This window comes from Grammomys surdaster, unplaced genomic scaffold (genome assembly GCF_004785775.1).
Source record: "Grammomys surdaster isolate TR1022 unplaced genomic scaffold, NIH_TR_1.0 126278, whole genome shotgun sequence".
NCBI lineage: Eukaryota > Metazoa > Chordata > Mammalia > Rodentia > Muridae > Grammomys > Grammomys surdaster.
Genome location: NW_021621078.1, coordinates 977,691 through 996,838, shown reverse-complemented (window position 1 = coordinate 996,838; position 19,148 = coordinate 977,691). Strand labels below are relative to the sequence as shown.

The window sequence follows — 19,148 nt, the reverse complement described above, 5'->3', positions numbered from 1 at the left end:
TCTCTCTCTCTCTCTCTCTCTCTCTCTCTCTCTCTCTCTCTCTCTCTCTCTCCTGCCACCCATAATCACTCTCCATACACTGCTCAACTCCCTCTGGTGCAAACCTTCCCCCTTTTACTATGCCTTTCTGGGAAGCAATGGCCCCTCCAAGACCAGCAACCCTGGTCCCATGAAAATGGGTACTTAAGGGAAAAGTAGAGGGTTTCTTATGCTTCATGGAGCAACTGTGATTGATCTAGCTGATGAGAGAAAGCTTTCCCTTAGGAAGAGTGTCAGCTAATGAACGTAGGAAGGACAGAATTGGAAATGACTATTTTGCAATCCCCATTGCAAGTGTTGACTACAGTTCCCAATATTAGAACACATGGACCAAGAACAGTCCCAGCACCATCTCCTGATGCAGAGCTGGTGTGAGGATGTGAGATGGGGAAATGAGTGGCCAAGCTGTCACTCCCCTGGGGGATCAAAGCTTGCATGCCTAGGACTGGGGTAGCCCCTGAAGGACATTATTCCTGTCCAGTGGGGTCACAAGTTTGTAGTGTTATTTGAGGTCCTCCCTTGTAATAAACATTCAACTGAGTCCAGTTGAGTTCTTAAACTAATTCCCACTTTGGAAGAAATATAGAAAGGGGAAAAGCTTGGCAAGTGACACACCAAGGAAAAATCAGGCAGACTGAGAGTGTGGAATAACTGGATATGAAAACTAGTCTTAAAGATAGCGTCATTCACAGCAATAAATATGTAAAAGAAAATCAGGATGTGTTAATTGATGGCTGGCCAAGTAAAAGGTACTCTGGTCTTTGAATAGAGTAATATTGAAAGACAGTAAGATATTGACACAAACTACAACACAAATAAACCTGGCTAACATTACGCTGGATGGGAAATGTTTGTTGCAAAATATCTCATGTTGTAAAACTTCCTCTATAAATCATCTCAAAACAAATGCATTTACAGAGACAGGAAATAGATTAATATTTACCTGGGGCAGAAGGGTCAGTTTATAGAAAATTGAGGAAGTGAAGTGATTATTGGTGGATCCAGGGTCTCTTGGAGAGAGGGAGTCCCTAAAGTTCACAACTTTATGAATACTCTACTGTCTGGATGTGTGCATACTTTATATCCGTGAGAATTACATACTCTACACACTTTATATCCATAAAGCGTGTGGCATGAGGATTGTGTCTCACTCAACAATGCTATTGTAAGTCTCTCTCCCTCTCTCTCTCTCTCTCTCTCTCTCTCTCTCTCTCTCTCTCTACTTCTACCTGTCCCACTCCCTCTCCCTCTCCCTCTCCCTCTCCCTCTCCCTCTCCCTCTCCCTCTCCCTCTCCCTCTCCCTCTATCTCTACCTCTATCTCTCCCTCTATCTCTATCTCTATCTCTACCTCTATCTCTCCCTCTATCTCCATCTCTCTCTCTCTCTCTCTCTCTCTCTCTCTCTCTCTCTCTCTCTCTATCTCTATCTCTATCTCTATCTCTATCTCTCTCCCCCGTTTCTCTCTGGAGGTGAACATTTTGCTTAACAGAGACAGAACAACCACTTGCAACATATGAAATCTTAGCTCTCTTTCTAGTGGATATTGGATTTTAGAAGTTCCAAAAGCTGTGTAAACATTCTGGAGACAATTATGGCAGGCGTGAAAGTAGCAAGCACACCTGTGGAGAGGCTGGAGTGGTCAGGATAGAAACAAGCCCCTGGAGATGGGCTTTCTAAGCAGATTCATAGTCCAGAGAACAGCAACGGAGTCCACTCAAGAGACCTAAGTGAGGAATGAGATGGTCAGAGGGTCAAGGGTCACAGTGTCTGACTACTAGAGCAGGGAGGGATCAACACAGAGAGTAGAGAAAGAGGGAGGAACCCTGTGGTGTGAGGCTGGAATTGGATAGTTCCCTGAAAGCCAAGGTTTAGGACCCAGATGTCAATGAATATGTAAATGTCCTAACTCTGCCAACTGGACCAGAGGAGCAGGAACTCCCCTAGATGGCCATGAGCACAGCTGGTTCCCAGATCCTGGTTCTAAATACTATCCCTCTGACCAGAGCCTGAGTTTGCTGAAGACAATGTCTGATCACAGACTGAAGAATAAAAAGGATGAACACAACATCAGGCTGGGAGAGAAACTCGATGTTCGGAGAACTCTGCAAAATAGCAGAAGGTCACAGAAATCAGTGGGAAAGGCTTTCCAAATATGGAGAAATGTGTTTCCAAATAAGTAACTATGTAAGTAGAGTACATCTGTGAATAGAACAGAAGCCAGCTTAAGAGTCTACACTGATATGAAGAAATGAATGGAAAGGAGAGAGAGAGAGCACTCTTACTTCAGAAAGCCAACTAATAAACACACATAGGATGGTTGGATCAGAACGCCAGCATCTGGCAGGGATCATTGCAATAAATCAGGCAAGAAAACTTGACAGATGATGACCAGGGAGTGAAAGAGAAAGAATTGTGCTCTACATGCCTCAGAGCATCTCCTGGGACGTCTCGTCCTCATCAATAGTTCATGCTACCAGGTTTGGGACAATTTGAAGGCATGTGACCCCAGACAGGATGCAAAAGAATTCAGTGTCATCTCCCTGAAATCTCAGCCCCAGCTGCCTAACCTGGGGGCCTGTGAAGGCTGCTCAGCGCTTCCGCTATGTGTGCGACATTTGGCTTCACCATCTAGCACCAAAAAATAATAAAATCAAATAAAATCTTAACCTAGGTCTAAGCCAGAGGAAACATTGAAGAAATCCAGGCTGAAGATTTTGATACAAAACCAGTAACTCTGAATTTCAAAGCATGTTAAGGTCATGTTTCCACAATGATACAGGAAAGGCACTTGACAGCTGGCTCTGATGAGGGACCTAGAGTGGGAAGCTTTAGGCATGAAGAACTTGGTTGAACCACCACTGAGACTTCTAAAAGGCACATGGGAGTTCTTTATGGGAGTTTTGCAATGCTTATGATCGCAATTATTACAAGAGTTTGTAAAGGAAGGGAATACAAGGAGAAAAAATTAATGTAACAATCTCCTCTTGAGAGTTGTAGAGCTTGGATTGTTTGTGTTGCCCCTGGACCTTCTGTTTTTGGCTACTTGGTGTAAATCCATATATTTGTCTACTGCTCAGCCACCTTCACTCGGTGGGGAGCCCCTGGAATTCCTGCACAGGGTATTCATTTCAGATTCTCCTGAGCCTAGCACGATGTCCAGAACACTCAATAGGTGTCTGCTGAGCCAGTGAATCAATGCATCAGACTTCGTAGATCAGCTGGGAGATTGCATGTATATCCTGATCATTGCTTCTTTTTCCATAGATAAAGCTGGAATGTTCCCCTGTGAAAACCAGAGGAGTATGTCTGCCCCATAGTAGCAGACCTATGCCCTAAAGTGTCCTATTGTATGGGCTCCAAGGAGTGAACTTCTTGCCTCTTTGCTATGTAGAGAACAATGGCCCCTGGCTGTTTAATCCTGACCGATTGTGGTGGCCTTGACTGCTCAGCTCTCACTTCTGATTCATGTGAATGTCACTTGACTCCCAGAGGTCTGCAGCCATAATTCAACATTTTGTTAATGGCTACTTAAAATGTCCCTGAAATAGCTAACAGGCCCAAGGGACAGAAGGTGTTCTTCTAGAAAAATCAATTCTGCCAGGAAGGCAGAGTCAGCCTCGGCCCAAACTTTGGAAGACACAGCTGCTTGTTCCCTTTGAAGCTGTGTCTCCTTTCCATCAGCAGCCTGTCATCCTTTCTGAGAAAAGAGAGGGTGGGCATCACTCAGGACTACGAGGGAGAAAGTGAGAACCTGGGGTTCTTTAAGTTCCGTTTCGAGTATGATGGCTAGTGGGAGTCAACTTGACAGAATCCAGAATTACTTGAGAGACAGGCAATGCTTGTGTCCTATGGGAGTTATCTTGATTGCATTACTTGAGGTGAGAAAACCTGCCCACTGTGGGTGGCACCACTCCCTGCCCGGGATCTTGACTGTGGATGTCATGTTTCAGGCTCCAGCTGTCTTCACTGCCCTCCCATGATGGACTGTACTTTGAACTGTGAGCCAAACTAGGCTCTAGCTACTGTAAGCAGCTTTTGTCAGAATATTTTGTCACAGCATTTACAAAAGAAAGCAAGGCAGTGAGATGCTAGATTGCCTACTGAGCCATTTCTACTCCAGAGAGAGGAGCTTCCATCACCAGGGCCAGGGACAGAAGGAGACCATCAGAGAACAAGGGCGAAGAATCCCAAGAGAACCCCTCTGGATAAAAAGTAAAAATAAAATAAAACAAAGCAGAGTCAGAAACACACAGCTCCATATTAGAAGGCAGAGCCTTTGTGTAGGTGGAGATGGTGAGCCAGGAAAGAGCAAGAAGAAACTCCTGCAGGTTGAGACCAATTATGCTACAGCGTTCATATTGTTCCATTCTCGTGAACTCTAATTAAATCACTTACTCAAGTTCACCCCGCTAATACGCAATCATAGTGCTGAATCCTAAAGTTATCCAAATATTTTTATGAACTGTTAGTGTCGCTCTAGGGCCTCTCTGCCACCTGCAAATATGATCGCTTGAACACTCAGGCTGGACATTTAAAATCAAGTCACTGATGGAGAGGCAGAGGAACTGCTTGGCCTCTACCTGTGCATTTTTGGATAGGAGAGATCAAAAAGCCCACATAGAGAACAAGGCAGGTGGAAGGTCGGAAGCAACCTAGGCCTGTGCTCAGCTCCCAGAATTCTGGTGCTTGTGATGTGCAAAACTTAGAGCTTCTCAATTCAGTTCCCTTCTTGCCCTGAAAGGGGGAAGCTACAGAGAGCACATATAGCTCCCAGCTGTGTTCCTGGTGACAGCAGCCGCACAGATGAGGCAATGCCACCCACCTCAGGTGACCCACACATTCATCAGAGGAAAGGCCTGGTGTGGCCACTTTCGGAAGAAGCATCTTCTCATGGTACATGTTGCTCTTTCTCTAAGGCTGGAGCTGGAGCCAGAGGATAGTAATGGAAAGCTGGGAGGCTATCTTGAAATCCCAAACCTCTCACTGGGTCTCAGCCACAGAGCACTAAGGCTGCCTCAGTCTTCTCCATTAACCTAAACAGGATAAGAGATGCTATAGGAACCAGAGGGCTCTGTGGATGACTGAGCTCCGCAGCCGGGACACCCTTCCAACTCGGTTCCTTTTCTAGGCTTCAGTTCCAGCTACTTCCAATGCCAGATGCCAAAGCAAGGAGGACACTAAAAAGTAGAGCACAGTAAGCCTAAATTTTAACCCCTTAAGCTCTGGCCTGAAAACCTGGTGGTGAGTGATCTGCTCTCATCGGCCTCAGTGCAGCACAGGAAGCCAGGAAGCACAGTGCCTTGCCAGAGAAGGCTCAAAGGCAGTCATCAAACAGGAGCGCTAATCTTCAAGGCTTCTTTCTGTCTGAGAGGCCTTAAACAGACACGACGCTGCATCTTCCACAGTCAGGGGGACCAAATAGCTCCTCATAAGACACATGTTCCTTAAACTTACTCTAGCCCTGTTGCTAGTCAAATATTTACTCATAAATAGTATAAAGAAATTGGTTGTAAAGCAATTATTTGAAGGCTAGGTAGATGGCCTGGTGGTTAAGAGGAATAGTTGTTCTTCTAGAGGATCCAGGTTCAATGTTCAGCTCACAAACATCTGTAGGTTCATTTCCAGAGGATCCATCACCCTTGTCTTCCCTCCATGGTCCCTACACACATGTGGCACACAGACATACATTCAGTCAAACACTCATAAACAGAAAATAGAATATTAATTTCTTAATTAATATGCATATAAATTTCCATTTTAAAATATGATTGCAAATTATCATATTCATGAGATGAATGCATTTGTTTATTTTTTCAGATAGAATTAAATCTTGGCTGAATATTTGATACTGTGGGACACAGAGCATTCTTGACATTTTTCAGAGCTGATAGATGACGCTATGATTTTATAATCATCAACACGGAGAATACTGCTTTGCTTGAATGTCTAGCAAAACGTGGCAGAAGTTTAAAGCCATTTCAGAAGTTGTTGGAAATCCTGTCCTAATCCAAAGCTAAAAATCATTTAATGGTGTTTCTTCATGAAACTTGTGTCAGTAACTCAAAACAGAAAATTGTAACATCAAACATGAACACTGTAACACAAAGGAATCCAAAGAGAAGCAAATTTGACACTTAAGTGTTGACGAATGATGAGGGGAAATGACTAAGTCATTGTTTTCTATGATTAAACCACCACATTTTTTTGTAAGAGCAGAAACAACTTTGTATGCATGTATAGTTCGTAGCCTGGTGTGGATTCCAAGCAGGGGTGTCTCCGGCAGTGTTCACTGGCCATGCACAGCATGATGTCAAATGCACTGCACCAGAGCTGCAGTGAAGCTGTGGCATGCAACACTGCTCAGCACTGCCAGAAACACTCCGGTTTCATCACACATTTGACTGCAAATTAACTTTCGGTCATTGGATGTTTTGAATCTTTTATGGCTGCCCAATTGTCCGTGACACTCACATGCAAACTCATGACCCACAGTTTTAGACACTGAGGACTGGGCAGACTGGGAACTTTATGTCTTAGACACAATTATTGTTTTAAGGTGCTAGGAACATTCTCAGCTATAGGAGCTGGGAAGGAGGCTAGACTGACAAGCAAAATCCCTTGCCTGGGAGCACTGGTGAAAGATAACCAAGCTAGGGTACTTCAGAGGGTCTTTCAGAGCATCAGGGATCTGGAGCAAGACTACTCAAATCCCACTTACACTCATTTCTGAGTACAGGACAGGAGTTTTAAGCTTCATTTCTTTCCTCGCTAAGCAAACAGAACAGAGTTGTGCATTCCATGGGGCTGTTGGGAAAACTAGATGAGCTTCTTTTTCATGTAAACTGTGGACAAGAGTGTCTGGGATGCTCAGAGAGTACTAGCCTTCACTTGTATATTTTATAAACTACGCATTGCGGGACCACTGGAAGAAATTCAGTTTGGACGTGGTCTATCATGTGCATTAGCCTGTGCTTAACCACAGCAGTAGCTTGGCTTGTTCACAGCCTTACTCCCAATCTCTCTTGAGAACTCCTAATGCTACGTTGTCAATATAGATTTAAAAACAAACCCTTCTGTCCCTGGATCACCTGTCACTATCACCCACTGAGCTAGGAAATAACAAAATGAACAGCCTCAGGGCTGGAGATGCAGCTCAGTTGGTAGAAGGCTGGCCTGGCATGCAGAACGTCCTGGGTCCATCCCTAGCACCTTGTAAACTGGGTTTGGTGACCCATGCTGTTAATCCCAGCACTTATAAGTAGTAGCAGGAAGATGATGAGCTCAAGATCATATTCAGCTACATAGGAAATTGGAGCAGGCCTCGGCTACATGAGACCCTCGGTCAAAGCAAGACTAATTAATAAAGCAGATATTCAGTTCCATAACAATGTAAGCCTTATACTTATTTCGTGCAGTCACTATGAACATGCATGTGAAGCATCAGTATTGAGACGCTATTATTTAATAGATGAGGAAACAGAAGGCTGGAAGGGCTAAATGATTCACACAAAGTCACACCCATTTGAGCACGTCTGCCTCTGCCCACTGTTAACATGATTAGAGGCTACAATGCTCCCTTTGTGATATTGTCTCAGGTGCCAGAGTCCCGTGGCCCTCTCATGTTTACTGTGCTTCCTCATCCTGGATATCCCTTGGTTGTCTGTCACCAGTGTTCCTGGGCAGAGTATTCTCCCTAGCCTCCTTCTCAGATTCTATAGCTGAGGATGTTCCTAGCATCCTAAACCCCAGGACTGTGTCTAAATCATAAGCTTCCCAGTCTCCCCAGGCCTTGGTGTGGAACTAGACCATGCTCAAACAGAACCTAAGGCTGTCTCTGTAGGCTAGGAGATAGCTTCCAGAGTCTATGATGAACTCCAGGATTTGCCTCTCAATAAGCCACGCATATACATTTTGGAATGGCCAGACCATTAATCGCCACTACGATGGCTGGCTTCCAGCACCCCACTCTTCCCGTGTTCTTCCTGGATCCACTCTTTTATCTCTAAAGACACCATTCTTCCTGGCATCCATCAGAGGCATTTAGCTTCAAAGCTTCATGGTATTGGACAGTGGTTGGATCTGTAATCTGAGTTGCTAGTTCCACCCGTCAGCACTTCTTTCCAATGTCTTCCATCAATGGCTTTTAACCCCCAACCTCAACTATCTATTCAGGAAGGAAAAAAATCAAACACTCTCCCAGCTGTAAGTAACCTCAGAGGTCATTAATCTAACTCTTTATGGGACATCAATCCTTGCCTAGAGGTGATTCCTTAGCTTTGGTTAGACCTAAGGAGCAGGCACAGACAGGGTTAGAGTGCTCTAGACTCCCAGGATAAGCCTTTCCAATCAGCTGGCAGCCACCTCTCTGAACTCCCACCCTCTGCCCAGCAGCTCTAGTTCTGTCCTCTGGCCTCTCTTGGAGAAGGTCCTGCTTCCATTTTCTATGACTGTTTTCTAAGTGTTTGCAAACAGCAATCCCATTTCCCTTGAGTCACTGACTTCCCATTTCAGTCTGAACAGTAGGAGCTTTTCATACACTCCTCCATCACTTGTGGTTTCTATGATATATGAGTAGCATCACCCTGCTCAGCATCCATCCCTTACCGCTTCTCACTTCATAGATAAGCTCGACCCACTGCCAGCATCTAAGGGGGATAGCTTCCTCCTTGAAGTCAGGTAGAGGAACATTCAAGGAGATATGGCAGGGAAGGCTGGAAAGGGCTTTCAGCGGGAACCATGGGATCTGGAAAATGATAGCACAGGTGCCAGGGAAGATGTGCACTAGAATGAAAACAGCTTATGGAGAGATGGCAGCTAGTAGAACAGAGACAGCTCAGCTTCTTAGGAAGAACTGTTGCTGGGCAAACCATACCTGCCCACCCCAAGAGGATCAAACCAGCAGAGTCTAGAAGAGTAAAGCTCAACCCAAGAGACAATTCAGTTTTGAAGAATGGATCTTGGAAATCATCATAAGTCCCAAGTTGAAGACACAGGTCTAGAAAGTCAGGGATTTAAAGCAAGCTTAGTGCAGGCATCTTTCTTTCTAAGCCATATTTGAGACCAGACTCCATCTCACCAAGCAGATGGAGAAGCAAAAATGTGAGGGAGGGATGAGGTCTTGAGTGGGTGATTTACTGAGCGAGTACTCTCAGAAAAAAACCTCTGGAGTGGAGAGTAACAGGAATGTGGAACTTAAAGGGTCTGCCTAGATGCTCAGCATGACCCTTAGGAAGTGTAAATTCCATCATTGGTCTGCATAAAGGCAAGATACCCGTGACTGGTCATTTTGGACTCATCACAGTATCCCTGGCCATAGGCTGCCTCCGGGTGTTGAGGAAGCTTCTAACGATCCACCCAAGAAAGGCACAGTAATCTGCAATAAGATGCTCTGCCCAAAGCAGCTGTCTAGTGAATCTCTGTGGACTACCTTTAACATCTCCCACAGATATTCTTGCTGGTCTATACCTGTAAGACCCAGGGCAGATTCAGGCTCACACCTACTGGGCTAACATGAATAGAAACCTTCGGTTGGGTTGGGCAGGAGGTCTACAGACAGACACGTGGGGCTCCTGGTTGGGATCCTAAGAGTGAGGTTCTGTGCCTCCCTGCTCCCACCACAGCAGCTCTGCACATCTGTGCACTTCTGTTTCTATTGCATAGGCTTAAATAAAAGCAAACCAATAAGTAGCTAAGCATACTGGGTTAAAAGGTAACATCAGCTCCTTCCCCTAGTTTCAGCGTAAGTGGAGGTTTTGGTTTTAGTAAAGCAAATGCGGGACAAAGAGTTGTCCTTGGAAACTGTCTAGTTCATCCCACTCATTTTACAGATGGGGAAACTGGGGCTATCAGAGGCTCATTATCCATCAATGGAAGTAAAACACATCCTTTCTCTGCTGCATTCTCAAGTTCTTCGCAGCATTCATTTCAATGACCATTGAGTAAGTCTGCACAGAGTGTGCCTAAAGTGCTAGGAAAGTAAATGCTACAGGAAAATATATTCTAGGATCAGAGAATGCTGCCTTGGGGGCTTCTGTCCTCTGGGAAAGCCTAACTTCATACATGGGCTTTTCCCAGAAACTTCAGATTTACCAAATAATTAATCTGTTGTGTGTTTGCTTGTTGGCTGTAGCTGCTGTCTGGCAACCACAAGCCTAGTCCAAAAGTGTTGGTTTGAAGATAATAAATGCACGTAGAGTTATAATACTTAAGACTTCAAGTGTGCATGAGACACATAACCCACTCATTTCAGGGGATGATAGCGGATAGGTCAGGTGTCCTGTCTGCCCGTGTATGACATTTCATCCTAACTCCTTCAACCACGAACAGACAAAACTGAGAAAGCATGAAGGCCTACTTGAGCGACTTGGTTTTAGTCCTTTGTAAGGGATGAGAAGCCTGCTACTTTGAAGTGTGAACTGCTTTAGGAAGCACTGCCTCCAGCAGCAAGCCCGGTGCTAAAAGCTGCCGATTCAATCTCTGGGGAATTGGGTTTTAGATTTAGGGTGGTCATAGTGTGTGTGTGGGATCCCATCACAGCCCCATCTATGGAAATTAGCAGCAAACTAGATTCACTGTATAGACAGTGTTTTAGAGTCCAAGTCTTCATTGAAGGAAACATTTTCTATAGAACCAGAAGACTGGTAAGTTTCTAAGCAACCAAGCTCCCAGCAAGCTTTCTCCCTGTCTCTGTCTCTGTCTCTGTCTCTCTCTCTCTCTCTCTCTCTCTCTCTCTCTCTCTCTCTCTCTCTTTCAAATGTTTGTGCGCTGTCTGTATGCATGTGTGTATGCACACATGTGCATGCAGCTAAGTTTTTCATGGATATGAATGAATATGGAGGCCCATAGTCGATGTTGTGAGGCTTTCTTAATCTCTCTCCATCTTAGTCATTGGGTCAGGGTCTCTCAATTGATCCCAGAGCTCACTGATATGGCTAGTCTAGTTAGCCAGCTTGCTCTGGAGATCCTCTGTCTCATCTTCTGGGTTTTGAAATTCCAAGAAAGTCCCTATACTCACCTGGATTTTTATGTGGATTCTAGAGATTTGAACTCCAGTCCTCATAGTTACAGAGCAAGCTCTTTATCCACTGAGTCAAGATTACTCTTGGATCAAAAGTTCTGAGGGGTAAAAGAATTCCCAAGGAAGGAGACAGAGAAATATACACCCACCCAGCAAGTTACAGGGCATTAGCTCAGAGCTATGCAGTTTTTCTCTCCAAGGAGACCGTATGAGTCATGTTAACAGCTCCCAATCACAACCTCACCCCATCAGCACAACGGCACAGATGCAACATGCCCCCAAAGCTATACTCCCAGACAGCTCACAACCTACCAGTCTACAAACCAGAATATGGTAGCCAGAGGCTGGCATCATAGAAACCCCATGATCAGCACAGCAAAGCTTGGCTCTCCAGACCACAGCAAAGGCTCACAGATGCTGAGCCTCCTAAGAATATGTGAGCTTCTCTAATTTACATTACCGCTATGTTAGATTGTTTTGACGTAAAGTCGAGACAGTACAGGTGGCAGAGAATCAGGTCTTACACCTGTGAACTGAGGATTGCAGTGCAGACAGTTGTATAAAGAGCACCAGAATTGGGTCTCACTAAGGATCAAGGTTGGGTTTCATTCAGGCACCCAAGACTAGCTCTCCAGTATATCCTAGCAAACACAGGAGAAACAGTGGGACCAAGATAAGTTGTCCCATGTATATAGATGTATGATGCCAGCCCAGTAAAGTATGAGTCCATACAAATTATGTGGCAGAAGAAAGATACCCTCAAAATACCAAAATATTACATGTGGCTATATAAAAAGGTTATTTGGGGGTGCAATTTTCATTCCTTTCTCCCCCTGCACCTCGTTTCTCATTTTTCTATAGTAACCATGAATTGATTTTATAACCAAGAAGTGTAAGGGCTTCCCCAGATTGACCAAAATTCCAGGTACCTGTTTAAGAGAGGCTGAAAGATGGGCATTCTACCTCAAGTTAGCTAGCCACTTTACATCCATAGCTTTAAATCTATTTCACATAGACTCTGGGGACATAGTTTGGGAGCTATGTGCTAAGACGTTCCAAGTCTTCAGAATATGTAGATGAATGAAAATATTGGCAGGAGGAGTTGTTGTCACATGTAGCCAAGGCTGGCCTCAAATACAATGTGTAGTTGAGGAGGACCTGGAACTCCCGAGTATCTGACCTCCTTTTTGATGTGTATTAGTGTTTGCCTGAATGTATGTCTGTGCACTACCACATGTTTGCCTGGTACCCACAGAGGCCAGAAGAAGATATCAGATTCCCTGGAACTGGAGTTACAGATGGTTAGAACCATCATAAAGATGCTGGGATTAGAACCTGGGTCCTTTGGAAGATCAGCCAGTGTTCTTAACCACTGAACCATCTCTCCAGCCCTATGTTCGGAATTGTTTAAAGATATTAAACTTAAAGACACATAGTAAGACAATAGAGATCAGACACTGAGATGGGAGAGTGGGAATACTAAAGACATGCTGATCAAAAGACAAAAAATTTCAAGAGAAGTAAGTGCAAGAGATTTATTGACACTGTGATACAGTTAATAAATAACAATATACCATATACTTGAAAAGCAAAATGATTGTAGGTGTTATGTGTTCTCAACGTAACACACACACCTACACAAAAGATAAGCACGCATGATAATGCATGTACTTAATACAACCATTTATATGTTTAAGTTATATATATCAATATATATGCATATATATCATCATCATGTTACACATCATAGTATCTATAGTATCTGTATTTTTCCTGTCAATTTGAAAGCACATTTTAAATCTATCAGTGGTTTAAAACATAAAAGCTGAATTCATTCATCTCCAAGATCCTTTTTAGTGGCAAAATTTCATGCTTAGCTCGGAAGGAAAGGCATCATGTCATGTCTGCACAGAGGGAAGGTAGAGTACGTGGTGCTTGGAAGACAGAAGGGGAAGAGGAGAATTTGGATGGTGGTACTGTGGAGGGAGACAGCTGCAATCATGACAACACTGGACTTTAAAGATAAAGTAACATTGAAAGATACAAGGAGCTAGGTCACAAAAGACAGTGAGACAGGCCCACGAACTCGGAAGATGAGTCAATTCAGGGACAGAGAGCAACTACTTACTCAGTGAGGCTCTGCTTGGTATTGGGAGGGTTGGGAAGACTCACCCTCTACTTGACATAATATTTGACAAATCTTTTCTGAGACTAGCCTTGGACTAGCTGGGATAGAGATAGATTGTCATAGCACAGGCCAGGTCTTCTTGGATTATTGGGGCACTGTAGGTCCTGCTTGATAGACACAAATATGGCACAGCGAGAAAAGCTATACCCATGGTGAAGTGATTACCCAGCCCATACTAGGGTCCATAGCAGGGTGTGTGCTCTACCTGGATGTGAATTGGGAAGTGTGAAAGGCAACACGGAGGTCAAATCAGAGAATAAGAGGCAACGTTAGGGTACCCAGCAAAAGGAGAAGCCCTGAAGACATTGAGGACACAGAGAACATAGCAGGCACCTGCGCTCTGGAGTTGCAGCCATGGTGGACGATTAGGAAGTGTGAAGTCCAAAGAACCAGACTAGAGATCAAGTTTAGTTAGCAGTTCTTCTCAGGGCAAGCTGCTCCTCCAGCTGAGTCTTGGGTGTTACTGGTCCTACTTCAGAGATGGGAAAACTGGAGCTAAGCAAACTAAATACTAGTTCCCACCACACATATCCCATAGAGTTGGAATCCCAGCTCAGATGGTTTCTCAAAGTCCACATCCTCCAGATGCATACTCCTGTGTAGTGAGATGTGCTTAAACTAGATTAGAGACCCATGTGGCCTTGTCAAAGAGACCCAAAGACACAACCTTTCTCAGTCTCAACCTCCACCATCTCTGTTATATGCTGTAGGGTAGTAAGATCCATTCAGTAGGGAAAGAAAGCTGGGCCTTTCCTGAGAAATCTCACATTTAAAGCATAAATACAATGACGGACAAGCTACACGTAAAAATGGAAGGGTCGTTCAAATTCCCAGACCTGAACACAGGTGAACACCAGTGTGATTAGGCAAAGGAGCAGCATAAGGCTCTGTCATATGTTAATCACAAATGGCAGGAATTCACCTGGCAGCAGTAGTCAGCTCCTGACAGGACCTCTATTCGAAGCAGCTCCCTCTCTGGATGATGAGTTTTCATTTGATGCTCCAGGCAGAGAAAGCAGTGCTCCCCCCCAGCTCCCTGCCCATGTCTTTGCAGCCTTCCTCATCAATCTGATCCCTGAAAACAGTGGAGGCAGGCAGGACCACAGCAACCCCCTTACACATGCGCTCAGAATCTCATCTCATAGCTATGTGTCTGGCAAAGACATAGAAAGCTTCCTCACATAGTGTCACGAATGCTTTTCCTCCAACACCATGGGTGAGGTCGTTAGATGAGCAAGTGTCCACCTAGAAAGCACACAAGGAGACAAAGAAACAAGGATGGCAAGACTTCAAACCCACACCTACCATGTTGGATTCAGGCCACAGAGCCACAACCCCTATCAACTCCCACCTCATCCCTTTTCTACTCTGGGTCACTAGGGTCAGCTTCTGTGAGTTAGAAGGCCCAGAATCAAATCTTTCTTCTGGTTCCAGGGAGGACAATCACGGACCTCTCTGAATCCAGACTGTTCCTGGGTGAAGGCTCAGAATGTATCTGCAAGGGTGCATGCCTGCTTACTTGGCATTCAACATTCCACACCTGGCTTCCCGGGGACTTTGAGTCTCTGTGAACAGCCTTCGCTCACTCTGTGAGAATCACAGCTCATTCACTAATTAAAGGGTATTACACACTTCATTGCACAGCAGCTAAGAACTTGGAATAAGGAAGCTTGTGCTACAGCATTCGCCCTGAAGATGATGCTCTGGGCTTTATAGGAAAACCAAATCCAGAAAAAGAGCCGTCCACCTGTGACATCCCCTCCCCCACACTTAAATTCTATAATAAGTCACCCATGGTTGCTTAGAGAAAGAATGTAGCCACTGTGTCAAAACCCCCAGCAGGACTTGAAAGAAAGCCCACTGGAGAGGGATGGGTATTTCAGAGAGTGAATGATAGAAGAAGCTGGGAAACAATGGTCTTCTCCAACAGAGGCATAGTTTCACTGAGGATGTGAGAGCCCAAGAAAAGCTTGCCTACACCCAAGAACCAAAGAGCACAAAGGTACGTCAGAGGTTCACTCCTCAGAGCTGGGTCTTGGATAGTCTCCTATCATACTATCCCCAGCAGAGGCTCAGCATGGATGTCCACTGTCACCGACTGGTGAAGAGAGTATGTGTCATTCTGACATCCTGAGCAGACAGAAGAGAACACCAAGGGACACCTTCTCTTCAATGCTTGGAGATGTTACACACAGGTGGGCCAGTTCAAGGATGGGCATTCAAACAGACCAGTCTAGGACTTGCTAAGATTGGCAGATAGTGTGAGCCACTAATTAAGAATAAACCTCATCCACAGGCTGCTTCAATGTTTCAGATGATCAGAAGCCTCGGTTAGGATTTAAAACCGGACTTTTGGCTGCTTGGGTTACAAGCAATTCAAATGATGGGCCAAATACAAACAAGCAGCCTGAGATCAACAAGCCTCTAATTCTAAACAGAACTGGGGTATGAGCAAAGCTACCAGTCAGCTGTTCCATCGAGGATGCTTACAGACTCAGCTTAGGGTCTGCTGCCCAGTCCAGCATCTATGAGACACCCTGCATCTGTCATCTGTGGGTTCCGTGTGTGTAGGCAGATAGAGGTGAGTGCACTTTCAAGCTACACAGTACAGCGATGCATCTGAGCGTTGCCAGGCACTAGAAAGCAAGGGCTGGAACACAGCAATGGTTTCAGACTCCAAGAACGAGGCATTTTCTCCATCCCTCCCTAAGGCCCCTCAGACATCATTTGTGCATGACGTATTTTAGGACCCTGTTTGCTCCTTTAAGAAGGGCCGGTAGCTTCCTTCTCCAGCTCAGACTGGCTTCATCTTTAGCAAATGCTGCTGTAGGTTTGGCTGTGCTCTTCCTTGGAATGTTTAAAGGGGATAATAATACAAAACGGCTCCCCCAGGAAACAGCTCCAGCACACAGGCTGTGAAAGGCAATGCCCCTGGCATTCTGGGCTCTTTCAGAATGAGATACAGCCAACAGCAAGTGCAAAGGCTGAAGGCAGAGACTGGCTAGAGCATAAAGAGAACCTCAGGGTGAGAGGCAGGTGGCCCTGAGAGGGGGTGGGGAGGGCTGCACTATGGGAAAGGGAGGGAAGGTCTTAATGAGGCAGAGCCCCCAGACAAGTGCTGACGACACAGTCCAGTTCTCTTGATGACTGCTGCACCTGCCATCCCCAAGTTGTCACTGTATTTTGGCTCAAGATTCTGAGTCCCTCATGCTCTCCTCCCCCTACCCCAGGAAGCTATGGGGGTAGAAGACACAGTAGAATGCAGAAGGGTCCCACAGTTCCTGATACCCCAGACTCGCCTGGCAGTGTGGAAGAGCTGGCAGCTGCAGTCTGACCTGTTACACCAAGTTATACCTAGCAGTCTGCTAATTGGGAGAAGAACCCTAGCGGCAACAGATCTGCTCCCATCCTTCCCTCTCAGCCCCCTCTGGCAAACTCATCCTGAACGTGAGCCACATCCCCTCCTCTTTACTCAACTCCACACTCCCCTCCAGGCGTTCCAATCCCACAGCTGCTCACCCCCCTCCTCACTCCCTCCCCCCGCACCCACGTTGTGAAGCAATTGTACACAGAGAAAACGAGCCTTCGAGTTTCAAGCTAGAGTGCTCAGACAAGCCAGCCTCCGGGACCACCTCATCACATCTGTTTTCTCTCTGATCATCCTATAAAGGAGCCTCTACCTGACTATCCTTCCTACCATAACACCATGGACAGTTCCGAGGCTTCACCCTGCCTGCAGGAAGACCAGATGGAGCCTCTGGAGGCTCTTTCCTCTTCACACAATTCGGGCAAGAAAAGGAAGGAAAGAACCTTCCACACCTCTGCAGCATCACCTGCTCCGTGAGCTCCCACGGACACGGGAGTCATCCAGACTGTCTGGGGCCCCACACCCCCTCCTGTGACAGCTTTAACTCCAGCCCAGCCCACACGATGCAGAGCCTGATGCCACTTCCGAGCACAGATAGAGGGGAGAGAGAGAAGAAAGGGAGAGGATGAAGAGAAAGAAAGAGAGAGGAGAGGCTGCCATCTCACCAATGACAAGCTGTTCCTGTCACACAGTTCGGACATCAAGCATCCTGGACAACGGATAACCCAGGCCTCTTCCCTCTGACTGGGAGAAAGCCCAACTCAGCACACCTAGGGGAAAGACCCCCAACAGCAAGCCCCCTATAGCTCGCCAATCTGAAAGGACTACAGTACTCCATCTGACAGGTAACCTTTTCTACAAACAGGTCCAACAACGAGCATCAGCTACCCTCTTGGCCTTCAGCTGGGTCTCCGCCCTCTCTCCTGCATAGCAGAGATCCTAAGACAAACAGAAGGCCTACAGCCCACAACTTCTACTGAAGAGTGAGCACAAGAGCAAACTGAAAGCCAAGTACTCACTGTGGTGAAGTCTTGATGCCCACACTCCTGCCCCTTGAACTTGCAGTAGAGCATCATATCCTTCAGGTCATGGCCTACTCGGTGCAGGAACTCCAGCATGCTGAACTGCTTCGGTTTGTAGTGTTTGAAGTTGGCCTTCTGTCGGAGGGCCTCCAGCACCGTGGGGTCCGCCAGATGCTGGTCAGGAATCTGCAGGTTGACATCCAACAGGGCCAGCAACTCCCCAGCGTGGTACAAGTCGTTGGTGGTAAGCCTGGAGAACCGGAAGCCATTGAGGTTGCAGAGGGTCACAGCTGGGAAGATCAGGCTCTGGGCCACCACTTCATCCACCTTGGTAACATGCTGATAAGAGAAATAGTAGGACACTCTCTCCGAGCTCTCCACCAGCAGCAGGCCCAGGGATCCCACGAAGGCCACTGCCCAAAGCACACGCCGGATGGTCAGCGGCCCATACACGAAGATGTGGCGGATGCCATGGAGAGTGGAGGTATTGGCGAAGATCTGGATGCTGGAAGGTTGCAGGCTGCCCTCGCTGGGGCTCTCCTTGAGGTCCATCGGGACCCTGTGCAGTTCTGCAACTGGCTTCAGGTTGATCAAATCTCAGGGAAGAGTTCCCAGTCCTCTGAATTCTGCTTAAACCTTGGCATTCAAGGCAGAGATCGCCAGGCAAGCATCAGGCCAGACACTGGGAGTTTATCCTGAGAGCCTGGCCGCACGCTGACAGGGGTGAGTGTTTATATAAAACCCATTCAAACTCTAGCTCCTGATTTTTTCCAGGCGATAAGGAGGGCTGGTTTTATTTAGGGAGACACCAAGGTGATGTGGAAGGGATGTGGGTGGGAAGGGAGCGCTTAGCCAATGGAAATAAAGTCCTCCCCCCTACACACGCCACTAGAGACAAGATTAAAAGCGAGAGCGAGGGAGAAAATGCTTAAAACAAGTCGCTGAGCAGCTCGGATCCTGTTAACCAGCGCATAATGCCCCGTGTTAAGCATGGGGGGATGTCAGCACAGCCACGCTGATGCAGTGCAGTGGGGCGCCGCGGCGCAGCATCCTAGCAGCCAACACGCTTAGCTTCTTCCCGGGGATGTATGGGACCCTGGCCGCTGCTTCTCGCCGGCCTCCATCCTTCCTTTCTCTCCTTTTCCGGCCCTCCTTTGGGGACAGAATTCCAATTGCGGGCTGCGGTTGCCGCCTGGGAGAGGACGCTGCGCTCCGCCTCCGAGTGGAGAAGCAGGGATGTGGGGGCTTCTGTGAGCTCCGTGCTTCCAGCCTCCGGAGAGAGAGGAAGACCGTTGGGCTCAGAAAGAGCCAGTCTCCCTTGCCTGCCTCTGGCAAGGCTGCTAGGAGAAGAGGAGGCTTGTGCGGGGAGCAGAACGGATAGGGGCTGGGGATATGGAGAAAGTTTTTAGCCTTTTTTTTTTTTTTTTTTTTTTTTTTTTTTTTTTAAATGTTGGTGTTTTCCACCACGAAGGAGAACTTAAACCCCGATGTGAATAAATAACCCCCAAAAACCA

General features: G+C 46.4%; 1 protein-coding gene across 1 annotated transcript in view; it reads right to left on the bottom strand.

The window, feature by feature from the left end:
• The window catches only part of Asic2 (acid sensing ion channel subunit 2), a 1,057,576-nt gene extending 1,039,117 nt beyond the window's left edge, over window positions 1–18,459 (bottom strand). The window contains exon 1 of the mRNA XM_028759360.1: window positions 17,632–18,459. Coding sequence (XP_028615193.1) covers window positions 17,632–18,186 — 555 coding nt within the window. The 5' untranslated portion in view covers window positions 18,187–18,459. The remainder of the gene's footprint in view (window positions 1–17,631) is intronic.
• Window positions 18,460–19,148: the final 689 nt, after the last annotated feature.